Below are 14,297 nucleotides of genomic sequence, written 5' to 3'. Positions count from 1 at the left end.
TCAATCTTTCTTTAACACAGACAACAGTGTACCTGTGCCTGCTCTAACCTCTTCCCCAAATCAAAATTCTTCAAGGCAGGTGTGCTCAACTGTACTTGCAAAGTCTTAATGGTATCCTCATTATAACTTGTCTCTACTCTGCATTGCGTTCTAACTGTGAGTATGTGTGGGCCTTTTTGTAAATCCTGAATGGGATCCAAAAGTGCTATCAGTAAATTGCTAATCAGGATAAAAATTTACTGTAAAGGAAATAGTTAGCTCTTGATGCAACATTCCCCACTTGTTAGTCAGTGACTACAATTCTGTACATGGCAACACTTACAGAAGACACGATGAGACACAATGTGCTGCTATGTGACACACGCAATGCGACAGCTGCAAAGGCGCAAGTGGGCAGATGGGGTTGCAGGCATGTAGCAGCCTTATGAATGCAGCATGGACCTGATGTTGACAGCTGAATGCAACAGTGATGAGGTTTGATGAGGCCTCCAATGTCAGAGTCAGGACCCCCCATGGCAGTACTGCCAGGTCAGATAGCACATTGCTGGCAACAGATGAGAGTCACCACTGGGCGGCAGCATGAGTGGCATTGTGGCTGAAACAGGCAGCTAGGCACTGTTATCAGCATTGGGCAGCAGGCTGGCAGCATGGCACGGAATGATGACCACAGTGAGTGGTAGGCAGTGCACCTACAGACTTTGCTTGGAATGGACAGGCATTGGAGTGGCTGTGGTGAGGGCACATGGGGCCACAGCAGGGCCACATTCAAATATGTCAGGGAGGCACACCATGTGGCAGCACAGGTTCAGTGCATGAGAGCACTTGCTCACAGACTGCTGAAATGCAGTCAGCCTTTGCTTGAAATAGCAGCAGGACACACAGTGTCAGCCCAGTGACAGACAGACACCAACCACAGTTGAACCATGCCCAGGCTTGTTTCATAGCTGAATGAAAGCATAATGCACACCATATTTTTAGTCATGAAAATATGGTCTTTTACAAACTGTAAGATGGGCCATCCTGCTTGTTTGGCACCAGTTTCATACAGGTACTGGGATGAGTGAGGGACAGAACATCCAATAAGAGTAGCTTCATATAAGAATAGGAGAATTAAATAGATACAATATGACCTTGTATTTCAGTACTTTGAATACAATGGGTGTGCCTGGGGAGGGCAGTTTGGAGGAGCCATTACAACTGAACTGCAGTGGACCGAAGTCTATAAAATGGAAAAGCGAGGAAAGTGCATGCTGTCGAGTCGGCGGCTGAGAACAGGGAGAGAGAACCAAGTCTGGAATCCATGTTCTGCAGCAGCCTCTGGAGGCACATGTAACATCTTTCCAACATTTTATATTGGTTGCTTGCAGATGTCACACTGATAACATATCTGTCAGCAGACACTAACCAGTAAAAACCACTCTGGCCTGCAACACAGACTGTATCTGGTGAGCAAATCTTGGGAACAGCACCATGAATAGGTGACAGTTCGAGAGTGAAAGAAATCGGATTTAACATTCCAAAATCAATGATAAAATGTTCACAAAATTCCTTCAAACAGGTGACAGCCTACACAGCAGTCTGCAACAAAGTGAGGTTTCACATGAGAGAAGAGCACTTGAGCTTTTCAAATGGTATTCCTCTTATACATTCCTCACACTGTCAGCATATGTGTGATCTGCAATGTATGTTCGTGTAACTAGGGCCTCCCGTTGGGTAGACAGTATGCCGGGTACAAGTCTTTCCATTTGACACCACTTTGGTGACTTGCACATTGATGGGGATGAAATGATGATGATTAAGACAACACAACACCCAGTCCCTGAGCAGAGAAAATCTCCAACCCAGCCGGCAATCAAACCCGGGCCCTTAGGATTGGCACTGTTGCACTGACCACTCACTGACCGGCGGTGGACACAATGTATGGTAACTGAAGAAAACTTCACAAGCTAAAATCACTAAAAAAAGAATTTTATTGGATGACTGGTTTTGATAGAGCTATATTGTCATCATTGGATCTTATGTCCGCTCCCGGTAGCTGAGTGGTCAGGGTGACTGAATATCATACCTAATGGCCCAGGTTCGATTGCCGGCTGGGTCAGAGATTTTCTCCACTCAGGGACTGGGTGTTGTGTTGTCCTTATCATAATCATTTCATCCCCATTGACACACAAGTGTCAAAAAAAAAAAAAAAAAAAAAAAAAAAACTACAGCAAAGGCAGGCTTTATTTATTATTTGATTATATCATAATTGCTTCATTAAGTAATAAATAAACACCTGCTCTGCTTATTTAATGCAAAATTGACTGTACTGAAAAGCACTCCACAGTTACAGATCATTATGCTAAGGCAAACTTAACTTTCATTACTGATCAGACAAAATTATCACTTTGCAAAACTATTATTTCACTGTATTCCATCAAATTACTTAAGATTCTAGCCTGAAGGGTGATATAAAATTGCTTATTCTTTCCACATACATTACTCCAGGCAGCTATGTCTGAAGTTGTAATTCCTTAATGTTAAACAAGACTGTACCATGACACTTCTATGGGTAGATTGTTATCTCCATATACTGATGGCATTGAACAAAAGCACTTCTATTATACCACAATTAATATTAAGATCTAGTATTCAAGATGATTTTTACTGCATATTACCTCTGCTGCTGCACTAAATTACACTAATTTCACACATGAGCTGATTACTTTAGATGATCATTATCGTTCACATATGCTGACACCTTTTATTTTCAGTTTACCTTACCTTTGTGTTTGACATAAATTCTTTAATCATAGTACCGATTTATTTTCTTCCCCTCTCTTATCATTCTATTACTTGTAACTAACACAAAATAATATATATAAATAATACTGGAGAAACCTCTTCTAAAATATTCTAATACTAACATATCTTTCTGTACAAAATCATATGAAAGTAGAAGAGAGCTTAATTCTTATTGGCTTACAAAAAACATGTAGGATAGGAGAAGAGTTTGACTGCCTCAGGAAACATGAAAAATGAGACAGACAGCAGGGATAAGCATTATCACCACATAATGAATCCAACACAGGATGTTGAACCCCCCTACTTGCTATTACACAAGAAATTATTCCCAAATATTACATCAATGCTAAGATTTTGAATTACGAAGAAATTGCATTCCAACAGCTGTCCTGCCAATTCCACAGTTAATAATTTTGAGTTTAACCCTGTTTTCAGCACAAAATTTCCTGGCAGCTATGACTTGATCTTTACACTGTTTTTCAGAAGCCTCCACCTTCCTACTATAGTCATCACAAAGCTTTCTTCTCTCTTCTACACATTTACTACTCACCAATGTTAATTTCCCATTAGCGTTATGTGCTACAGTCTTTATCTTTTCATCACAATCTTTAGCTATGGCCTCAATGATCTTATTTAATTCTGAAAGATTAGAGCTGACTACCTTAATCTCCTCTTTAATTTCTTTCTTCAGTTCATCCTTTAAGCTAACCATGTCAGTTAATTGCTATTAGTTTTGTTTTCCATCCTGATAATGTCTTTCCTCATACTACTAATGTCTTCTTTCATACTACTAATGTTATTTTCCATCCTATTCATGTCTTCATTTATACTCATATTACTCAAACAGCTCAAACTACTCATATTTTGCATTAAAATTGCTCCCAAAGTTTTGTCTGCCATAAACTTTTGTCCTTGCTGACTTTCGCTACTAGGTTCCTCCTCCTTAACCTTAACAATCTCATGTACTTCAGTATTGTTTTTACCCATTCCGCTCACCTCACCATACACTGTAGATGATGCTTTTATCATTTCATCTACAAAAGGACATTCGCCCCATCATTCAAACTTACATTCATGTTTGATCTATAACTAATAGCATCTACAGAACCAGTCTGCTGATGTCCCTTGTCTCCCATGTCACAGTCTTGTTCCTTAAGGTCACTCATTATGTATCAATTAATACAAAACAGCTTTTACAATGAATTACCTTGTTTTTAATCACTTGTCTGCAGATGCACTGCTGTGCTTCTCATAGTTGTCATCTGGATCTGCACAGCGGCGGCAAGTTGTAATTCTCTTGGTAAGATGTCTTGTTTATCTCTGGTCAGTTGTGTCCACCTGCATGCTGACTGGCTGCTCCTGTACTCAATGGCTGCTTCCATAGAACTGACTCACTAGTTGGCTGCTGTCATACTGTGACCATGAAACTCCAGTGCTGATTGGCTGTAGCATCTGTTCACTGTAAACTGCTGCTGATTTCATTTTTCAAATTTTGTGAGTCCTTGTTTTATTGTGGCTACATTCAATATTCCTCACCCATGGCACCACTTGTAGCAGATCTACCTGCTTTATTTTCTTTGTTTGTTGTCCTCGGTGTCAATGCACTGCGTTGCTACCCTGGCTGAAAGATGTGTTGTGGATTGAGACACTGATGACTGTAAATAATGTAGCCAACAAGTGCACAGTTGTGATTCACAGTACTTTAATTTCACTTTTCACAACCCCCTAATAATACATAGTTGTATGGCCAATGCACTATTGTTTAACTTTCAATAAGCCTCATTATTAGTTTCCAGGCAAAACTCCACATACTGCAACAATAGTTTCCTGTTGAACAACTACGAGCAGTAAAACCTAACCACAAAGTTCACAGTTCTTAAAGAATAATCAGGTACATATGGAGCAGAGCAGACATTGTCATTGTTTTTACACACAGCTTAATTGTTTAACACTTATTCCACCGTTAAGTTGAAGCATTGTTGTAGTTTTAATCAACACAGGCTTCTCGTCTGAAACCCAGCCACAGACTGACTGTCTCATGACCAAAAACCGAGCCCTTATATATCCTGACAATAATAGATACTGAACTTACACATTGTATAAAGTTAAATTTACAGAAATTACAACTAAAACTTACTTCAAACGATTAACTGAATGCATCTAAAAATTGGTTCTTTTTAACAGTTTCTTTTGCTACTAGGGTTAAGCCGAATTATTTGTTTAAAACATGAAATTAACAAATATCATTATGCAAACAATACTTTTGACAAAACTGTTAATTACTTTGGAATTAATTAAGGGCTGGCTTTGCTAATATGTTTCTGACTAGAGCCAAATAGATACTTTAAGAATAATAGCATTTTGTCTTTCAAATGTTTACAATTATTACAGAATTTATATTTGTTTATACATCAACAATAGAATTTATGTTATGAAACGATTACTGATTTCATCCTATAGCAAAAGATACTAACTAGAAATATTTAAAATAAATTAGAAAATAAATTACATACCTAAAACTAAGCACAACATTAGATCTGGTGTTAAATTCTTTAAAACTGAAGGTCAACCTTTCTCTATTATGAAAATACAGATTATACTCACGTATGTTAATGGTAATTAGTTCAAAAATAAAAATAGAAAAGAATATAAAAAGGCAGATGACAAAACAAGAAGGGAAGTAAAAATATCCCAACTTTCTTTGTCACAACCTCTCTCCAGGTTGCCGCCATACTCACCAACAATGGTTACCATGATTCATTGCTGAACACAGTTCAATGCCATTCATCAGCAGTCCATGCTTCCTGGTACTTGTATCGCTCCAAATGCAGCTGTTGTGTTATGGTGTTAATGGTAGCCTATGTGTGGGACAATAATTCACTAGTCCATCTGAGGTTAGTCCCCAACCAGTGGTGCAGAATGACACAGAATGTTGCATGGAAATCACTACTTGTTTTTGGATGACAGGCACAAATGTGAAGGGGTTATGATGATCTTGGTGCACAATCTGGTCATTATTCCTTGCAGTGGTCACATACGGTCAAACAGAGTCTTGACGATACGTACATTTGCCCTCACATTCCCATGCAGTCCAGTACTGGGCCATTGTCACATCTGAATGCCCCACAAATCTAAATTTTGCATGATTTGACCATCTGGCCAAATGGAAAGCCACAATGGGGCACCGTTCAAAGTTTTTCAGGTGTTGATAACACTATCACACACAAGTATGCAGCACTTCCATGTCATTCACAGTGATCTCACATCACCCTCACTTTTCATGCCCTTTATATAGCGAAACAGGCCCGGTAACAATACTAAACGTGAACAACAGTAATGAGATGCCAGTTCCATGTAACGGAAATGTCAGTTTAATTAAATTGTGTGTTATAAACTCTAGAAACTGAGTCTTGAGCTGACTTAAGATTCTGCACATTTTGAATTTATGTACTGAAGTTTGGTGGCAGGAGAAACAAGACTTCTGGTCAGATGAGTACAGGATTAAAAGTATAAAATCAAATAGTGATAATGCAGGAGTAGATTTAATAATGAATAAGAAAATAGGAATATGGGTAAGCTACTATGAACAGCATACTGATTGCATTATCATAGCCAAGATAGACACAAGCTCACAACCAACTCAGTAGTACAAGTTTATATGTCAACTAGCCCCACAGATGAGTAAAGGATTGAAGAAATGTATGATGATATAAAAGAAATTATTCAGATAGTTAAGAGAGGTGAAAATTTAATTATGGTGGGGGACTGGAATTTGATAATAGTAAAAGGAGGAGAAGGAAAAATGGCAGGTGAATATGGACTGGATGAAAGGAATGAAAGAGGAAGCTGTCTGGTAAAATTTTGCACAAGAAAGAAGGTTGTGTATATAGTACAGTTCTGGAGACACCATAAGCTATCATATTGGTTACATTATGGTAAGGCACCAATTCAGGACCCGATTTTAAATTGTAAGACATTTCCAGAGGTAGATGTGGACTATTATCACAATTTGTTGGTTATGAACTTTAAATTAAAACTGAAGAAATTGCAAAAAGGTAGGAAATTAAGGTGATGGGGCCTGGATAAGTTGAAATTAGCAGAGGTTGTTGAGAGTTTCAGAGGGAGCATTAGAAAATGATTGACTAGAACAGGGGAAAAGAATATGGTAGAAGATGAATGAGTAGCTTTGAGAGATGAAATAGTGAAGACAGCAGAAGAGTGAACAGATAAAAAGACAAGGCCTAATAAAAATCTTTGGTTAACATAGGAGATATTGAATTTAATTGATGAAAGGACAACACATAAAAATGCAGCCAATGAAGCAGGCAAAATGGAATTTGGAACATCTAAGAAAGTGACTGACAGGAAGTGCAAAATGGCTAAGCAGGAATGGTGAGAGGACAAATGTAAGGATGTAGCAGCTTATGTAGCTAGGGACAGATACCACCTATAGTTAAATTTAAGAGCCATGTGGAGAAAATGACCATCAAAATCTCAGATGGAAAACCGGTACTAAGCAAAGGAGGGAAAGCTAAAAGCCATGTGGAGAAAATGACCATCAAAATCTCAGATGGAAAACCGGTACTAAGCAAAGGAGGGAAAGCTGAAAGGTGGGAGGAGTATATCAAGGGTCTATTCAAATGAGATGAAAGAGGTAATATTACAGAAAGGGAAGAGGATGTAGATGAAGATGTGATGGGAAATATGATATTGTGAGAAGAATTTAGTAGTATTACGGGTAACTCTAAAATATTTCTGTTTGCTGATGACACTAGCTTGGTAGTAAAGGATGTTGTGTGCAACACTGGCTTGGTTTCAAATAGTGTAGTTCGTGACATAAGTTCACAGCTTGTAGAAAATAAACAAACACTAAATCACAGTATGAAGCAGTTTTTTCTGTTTTTAACACACAATTCAACAAAACCTGACATTTTAATTTGAACAGAATGGGCATTTGATTAGTGAAATTGAACAGTTCAAATGTCTAGGTGTTCAGGTAGATAGTAAACTGTCATGGAAAGGCCACACTCAGGACCTTGTTCAAAGACTTATTGCTACCAGTTTTACTATTCGAATGGTATCTGAAGTAAGTTATCGGTAGCACACTGCATCTTGTACATGGTCACCGTGGCACCTGAGGTCACAGCACCAAGCTGTGACACCTGAAGATGGGCGTATAAGAGCCCAAAACTGGTCATGTGATAATAAATGAACCTTACAACTGTAGCAGTATTTTCAGCTGCTGGTATAATGCTCAGTTGCGGATGTTCCTCCGACATGATTGTTTGATGTATGAGGCAGACAAAATACCAATAAGACTTCAAGAAAAATGTAATAATTCCAGTTCCTAACAAAGCAGATGCTGATAGTGTGAATATAACTGACCTATCAGTTTAATACATCATGATTGCAAAATACTAACAAGAATTCTTTGCAGAAGAATAAAAAAACTGGTAGATGCTGACGTTTGGGATGATCGGTCGGATTGTAGAGCAATGTAGAAACATGTGAGGTATACTGACCCTAAGACTTCTTGTAGAAGATAGGGCAATGAAAGGCAAACCTATGTTTATAGCATTTACACAATTAGATGAACATTTTGACACTATTGACTAGAATACTTTTCTTGAAATTATGAAGGTGTCATGGGTAAAACACAAGGATCAAAAGGCTAATTACAACTTGTATAGAAACCAGATGGCAGGTACAAGAGTTGAGGTCTAAGAAAGGGAAACAGTGGTTCACAAGGGAGTGAGGCAGGGTTGCAGCCTGTCACCAATATTATTCAAACTATATTTTGCACAAGCAGTAAAGGAACAAAAGAAAAGTTTGGAATAAGAATTGAAGTTGAGGGAGAAGAAATGAAAACTTTTGAGGTTTGCCAATCACACTGTAATTCTCTCAGGAACAGCAAAGGTCTTGGAAGAGCAGTTGAATGGAATGGACATCATCTTGAATGGAGGATATAAGATTAAATCAACAAAATCAAAACAAGGTTAATGGAATGTAGTAGCATTAAATAAGGTGGTGCTCAGGTAATTAGATTAGGAAATGAGACACCAAAGGTAGCAGCAAAATAAGTGATGATGGCCGAGGTAGAGAGGATATAAAATGTACACTGGCAATGGCAACAAAAGTGTCTCTGAAGAAGAGTAATTTGTTGCTTTGGAATATAAATTTAAATTCCAGGTAGGAATCTCATCAATATACAAAAAGATGGGTTGCTACTTACTGTAAAGATGGCATGTTAATTTGCAGACAGGCGCAATGAAAAGGCACTTACATAAAACTTTCGGCCACAGCTTTCATCAGAGAAAGAGGACACACATGACCACCAACTCTGGCAGCTCAGGCCAGAGTCAACACATATCTATAAATTTCTGATCACTTTTAAGTTGTTTAACACATTTTGTTTCTATGACAACTGTGCAGAGAGAACTCAACCTACCCTTTATCATTGATCTGTGAAGGCAATTTTTAATTCTTTTAAGGGTGCTCATATTTATTTCGGAAGACGCTGTAGTGACAGGGGATATAAGGATCAATTTCTACAGTCTGGAACTGCGCGACTGCTACGGTCGCGGGTTCGAATCCTGCCTCGGGCATGGATGTGTGTGATATCCTTAGGTTAGTTAGGTTTAAGTAGTTCTCAGTTCTAGGGACTTATGACCTCAGAAGTTAAGTCCCATAGTACTCAGAGCCATTTGAACCATTAAGGATCAATTTGATAAACTTTGTTACTTTTTTGTAAATATTCTGAAAATCATTGTCCACAATGATATTAAGAAAGTCTGTGGGTGGTAAATATTTATTTTTGTCAATGTAAATATTTCCTAACTCATTTTCTAGTCATTCTTTCTTGAACAATGGGTAAGTTGTGAGAAGTCCATTCCGTTTCATTGTTGGGAAATTTGGTTTATAATGTCCAAATTGATTGTTTTCAAGCAGCTCTATAAGCTGAATATTCCAAAGCTATCCAAAACTCATTTCCATTTGCACTATCATGTTATCTAAGCTCTCATATGATAATATTTTAAGTTTGGGAAGTCATGCACACTAACACTTATTTCACTAAGAAATTTCTGGTTACAGCTTTCAGTACATGAGGTCAATTTTTTCTGATCTCATATCCTTTAACAAATTGAAAGTCTTCTTGATTTCAGCATCACACATACTAATACCATATGCAGTTTTGTGCTGAAGAAGTTCCTAGAGGTGATCAGCATATAAAAATGTTTCTTTGTAAAGGCAAAGTAGGAAAGGGATTTGAGTTTTGTTAAGAATACTAAGGAAGCCAGAAGCACTGTTGAATGACTCTGTATCTCAGTTTTCATCATTTGTGGCAATATTTTGGGAAAATCTTTAAAATCAGGGTATTTAATATACAATATTGTCTGAAATTCCAGAGTGTAGTACACATTTTAGGCAATCTGAAGTTTTATTTTTTTAAGAATTGCATTCTCTTTGAGGATTTGCCAAAAAAAAAAGTGAGTGGACTGCTACAAGATTTTAAATGAAAAACTTAACTACTTTGATATTTTTGGAACAATGTAACAGCACTAGATTAAGTTTACAAGCATAACAATGCAAAAATATAGCCGACGGACATTTTTGTTTAATATCATTTTTAATGTCTCCATGTTTATATGCCAATACTGAAGCTCCATCATATGTTTTGATCACTGTTCTATCAGTAATTCCACATATATCAAGTGTATTGTGTACAATTTGTGAGAAACCCCGAGTAGTTTTGTCATGAGAAACGCTGTGAAAACCAATAAATCTTTCTATGGGTTTGTCTTCAGTACAAAACCGGAGAACAATACCCATTTGTGACTTACAAAAAATCCAGAGTTTCTTCTGCTTGCACTCCAACAAACTGTAACACTTACTTAATGCAATCATTAGTGACATCAGTAATCAATTCACTTAATTCATTTTGAATTGTGCTTGATGTTCCTTTGAAACAAGAAGTGCTCTGCATGAATAAACTATTCTTCTCCAGACAAAATTTCTGATAGTTCAAAGTAATTCCATTTGTTACCAGAATTTTCATTTTCAGAGTGCCCTCTGAATGCAAGGTCTTGCTTGCCCAAGAAACAAACAACACCAATAAGTCTCTAAATTATGAATCTGTTTTGTTTTACAATCACATTATGTTTTATAGCTAGAAGTTTGGCTCCTTCAGAAATTGAATGTTCAATTTGTTCATGACCTAACTACTGAAAACTCACTTGAGTCTGAAGATGCCTTCTTGAATTCTGATGTTTCTCCACTTTTCTGACAATTTTTTATTTAATCTGAAAGAAGCTGACCATTCTTTTTCAGTCCCAGACCCACCAAACAAAATACATACACAACAAATGATTTAGTTGTTACAGAGCAACCTGTAAGCCAAGGATACTTTTTATACCTGAGAAATTCAAATTTTCTGTTTTGTTTCCCATCAACTATTTTGATGTTTAAGTGTGGTGTGCTTTGCTTATCTTTATAAACACATTTTGTTTTGTAAGTCCAGCTTCAAATTGGTCTGTCATCTAATTCATGAAGTAAAGACACAAGTTTTCCCTCAGCACAAGCCATAATATAATCAGTTAATCACATGCACTTACAAATTATATTACCAAAACAAGTTTTGTTACACCAGGACTGAATAGCATATGAAATAACACAATTTCACAGATGAGACAAGCCTCAATGTCACACTCATACAACACTTGTCACTGTCTATTGCCCTGTCAGCTGCTGTGTGGAAACTAGAAACCTGCAGTGAACTGTTAAAGTGGATCGCATACATAGCACAGTGACCACTCAGTTCATGGGTGGAGTGAAGAAACTGTAGTAACATGCAACATTACACTGTTTTCAATGCATTGTTATCTTCTAACTCTAATTGTAAGCCTTCTTCAAATTTTTGGGTAGGCTAAGCCTCAGTAGCCTCTGAAGAGCTTGCCACTAACAGTAGGACCATTACTATGATGTAACTGCTGAATTTCTGGGAGATTGTCAGTATGTAATCTATCAAAGTTAGAATGTTACAAAATTTATTAAATAAGTACAGATGTTTTTATTTAAGAATGGTGTGCTGCATGGTTCTCACTTTATTAAGAAACTGTTGACAATTATACTCTTACAAAGTACTAGGCACTTCTAGAATGAAATCTTCACCCTGCGACAAAGTGCGAGCTGATATGAAACTTCTTGGTAGATTTAAACTGTGTGCCAGACTGAGACTTGAACTCAGGAACTTTATTTTTGATGAGCAAGTGCTCTACAAATTGAGCTGTCCAAGCACAGCTCAGGACCCAACCTCACAGCTTTACTTCCACCAGTAACTCACCTCCTACCTTCCAAACTTCAAGGAAACCCATCTGCAAAATTTGCAGGACTAGCATTTCTGGAAAAAAGGATATTGCAAAGACATGGCTTAACAACCACCAGGGGTATGTTTCCAAAATCAAATTTTTGCTCTGCAGTGGAGTATGTTCTGATATGGAACTTTCTGGCAGGTTAAAACTGTGTGCTGGAATGAGACTCAAACTCAGGAGCTTTGCTGAAATGTAGGTTTGCCTTTCCTTAAGCTATCTTCTATGAGAAATCATAGGGTCAGTATTGCCTTGTGTGTTCCCACATTTTTCCAGAATCCAAACTGATCTCATTGGCTTCTATCAGTTTTTATGTTCTTCTGTATAAAATTCATGTTAGTATTTTGCAACCATGACCTAATACTGATAGTTCAGTAATTTTCACATCTGTCAGTATTTGCTTTCTTTGGAATTGGAATTGCCAGAATTCAAGAATATAATAATTCCAATTCCAGTTCTGATTTCCAGAGTTGATAGTAAATATAAAAGGAAAAATGTATATGGATAATCGAAAAGGGTTATAAATGGTGGTGTGAAGTTGATGTTGCCTCACAGTCATGACAAATCCAACATGTTTTGTCACATGCTGTGAGCAGAGAGAGAGACTCATAGTCACAGTATAATGCCACACTGAAAGAAATACCCAGCCACATACCCAAAAAGGTCATCATATTTCAGTGCAAAATGTGTGTTATAGTACGGGTAACAAACTCAGTAACTTGAATTTTTATTTTAAACCTATTATTTATGAATAAGATCTGCAAACTGCTTTGCTGAAAACAAGATATTACTTATGCTATGTAATATTTCATCAGTATAATACAGATAGTAGGTAAAACTTCCAAAACCTTTGTAATTTTTTCTTCACAGAATTTGAGAAAAACGTTATTAAAGCTACAGCTGAGGTTCAGAGCAGTCTAGACTGTCCTGTCAGCTTTCATCCTGGCCGTCATCCAAAAGCACCATTTGAAATAATGCGACTGTTTGCAGAAGCTGGTGGTAAAGCTGGAAAAACAATAATGTCACACTTGGACAGTAAGTAAAATTTAAAATGAAATCCACTTTATTTTGTTTCAGCATTTACAGTGTGTGAGAAATGAGCACATATCTGTGATAAAATAATGCTTGTGGTTCAGAGAAAAACATTAAACATGTGTTTCAGTTATTCATACAATATGTCAGTCAGGATTTCAATAATATTATTTATGCTAAACTTATATGTACCAAAATTTACATTTCTGATAAGGGTAATTTTTATTTCACCATATAAGGAAGACTATTCATATTATTTTCAAAGGCTTCTGTGTCACCACAAAAGCAGTAATTAATACAATTTTTGTGGCACATATGTGAGTGGGTGATGTGTAGGAGATAAAAGGATCTTCCTACACTCTTTTGTGAAAAAGGTGCTCTTGATATTTTGTAAACTAATGTCTGTGAGATATTCAAAGTTTTCTCCAAGTGTCTTCCAATTCAGATTTTTCAACACCTTTGTAGCATTCGCACATGACCCAAACGAATGTGTTATGACCATTCCTTATCTTCATATAAACGGACCATGAAGTCATATTATGCTACCAATGAAGTAAAGACTGTCACTTGCTTTAGCCATAAGCTAACCTATGTGATCACTCCATTATATACTGAAGAGCCAAAGAAACTGGTACATATGCCTAATATCGTGTAGGGCCCCCGCAAGCACACAGAAGTGCTGCAGCACGATCTGGCATGGACTTGACTAGTGTCTAAAATAGTGCTGGAGGGAACTGACACCATGAATCATGCAGGGCTGTCCATAAATTCGTAATGGTATGAGGGGGTGGAGGTCTCTTCTTAACAGCACGTTGCAAGACATCCCAGATATGCTCAATAATGTTCATGTCCTGGGTGTTTGGTGGCCAGCAGAAGTGTTTAAACTCATAAGAGTGTTCCTGGAGCCGCTCTGTAGCAATTCTGAACATGTGGGATGTCACATTGTCCTGCTGGAATTGCCCAAGTCCGTCGGAATGCACAATGGGCTTGAATGGATTGAGGTGATCATGCAGGATGCTTATGTATATGTCAACTATCAGAGCTGTATCTAAATGTATCAGGGATCCCATATCACTCCAACGACACATGCCCCACATCATTACAGAGCCTCCACCA

The 14,297-nt window shown here is 37.4% G+C and overlaps 1 protein-coding gene across 1 annotated transcript in view; it reads left to right on the top strand.

Moving 5' to 3' along the window:
- LOC124554997 (phosphotriesterase-related protein) overlaps nt 1-14,297 on the top strand; it is a 214,007-nt gene that overhangs the window by 146,284 nt on the left and 53,426 nt on the right. Inside the window, exon 5 of the mRNA XM_047128737.1 lies at nt 13,020-13,184. Within this exon, the coding sequence (XP_046984693.1) occupies nt 13,020-13,184 (165 nt within the window). The remainder of the gene's footprint in view (nt 1-13,019; nt 13,185-14,297) is intronic.

The sequence above is a fragment of the Schistocerca americana genome, chromosome X (assembly GCF_021461395.2).
Source record: "Schistocerca americana isolate TAMUIC-IGC-003095 chromosome X, iqSchAmer2.1, whole genome shotgun sequence".
Taxonomy (NCBI): domain Eukaryota; kingdom Metazoa; phylum Arthropoda; class Insecta; order Orthoptera; family Acrididae; genus Schistocerca; species Schistocerca americana.
This window is presented reverse-complemented; position numbering and strand designations above follow the sequence as displayed.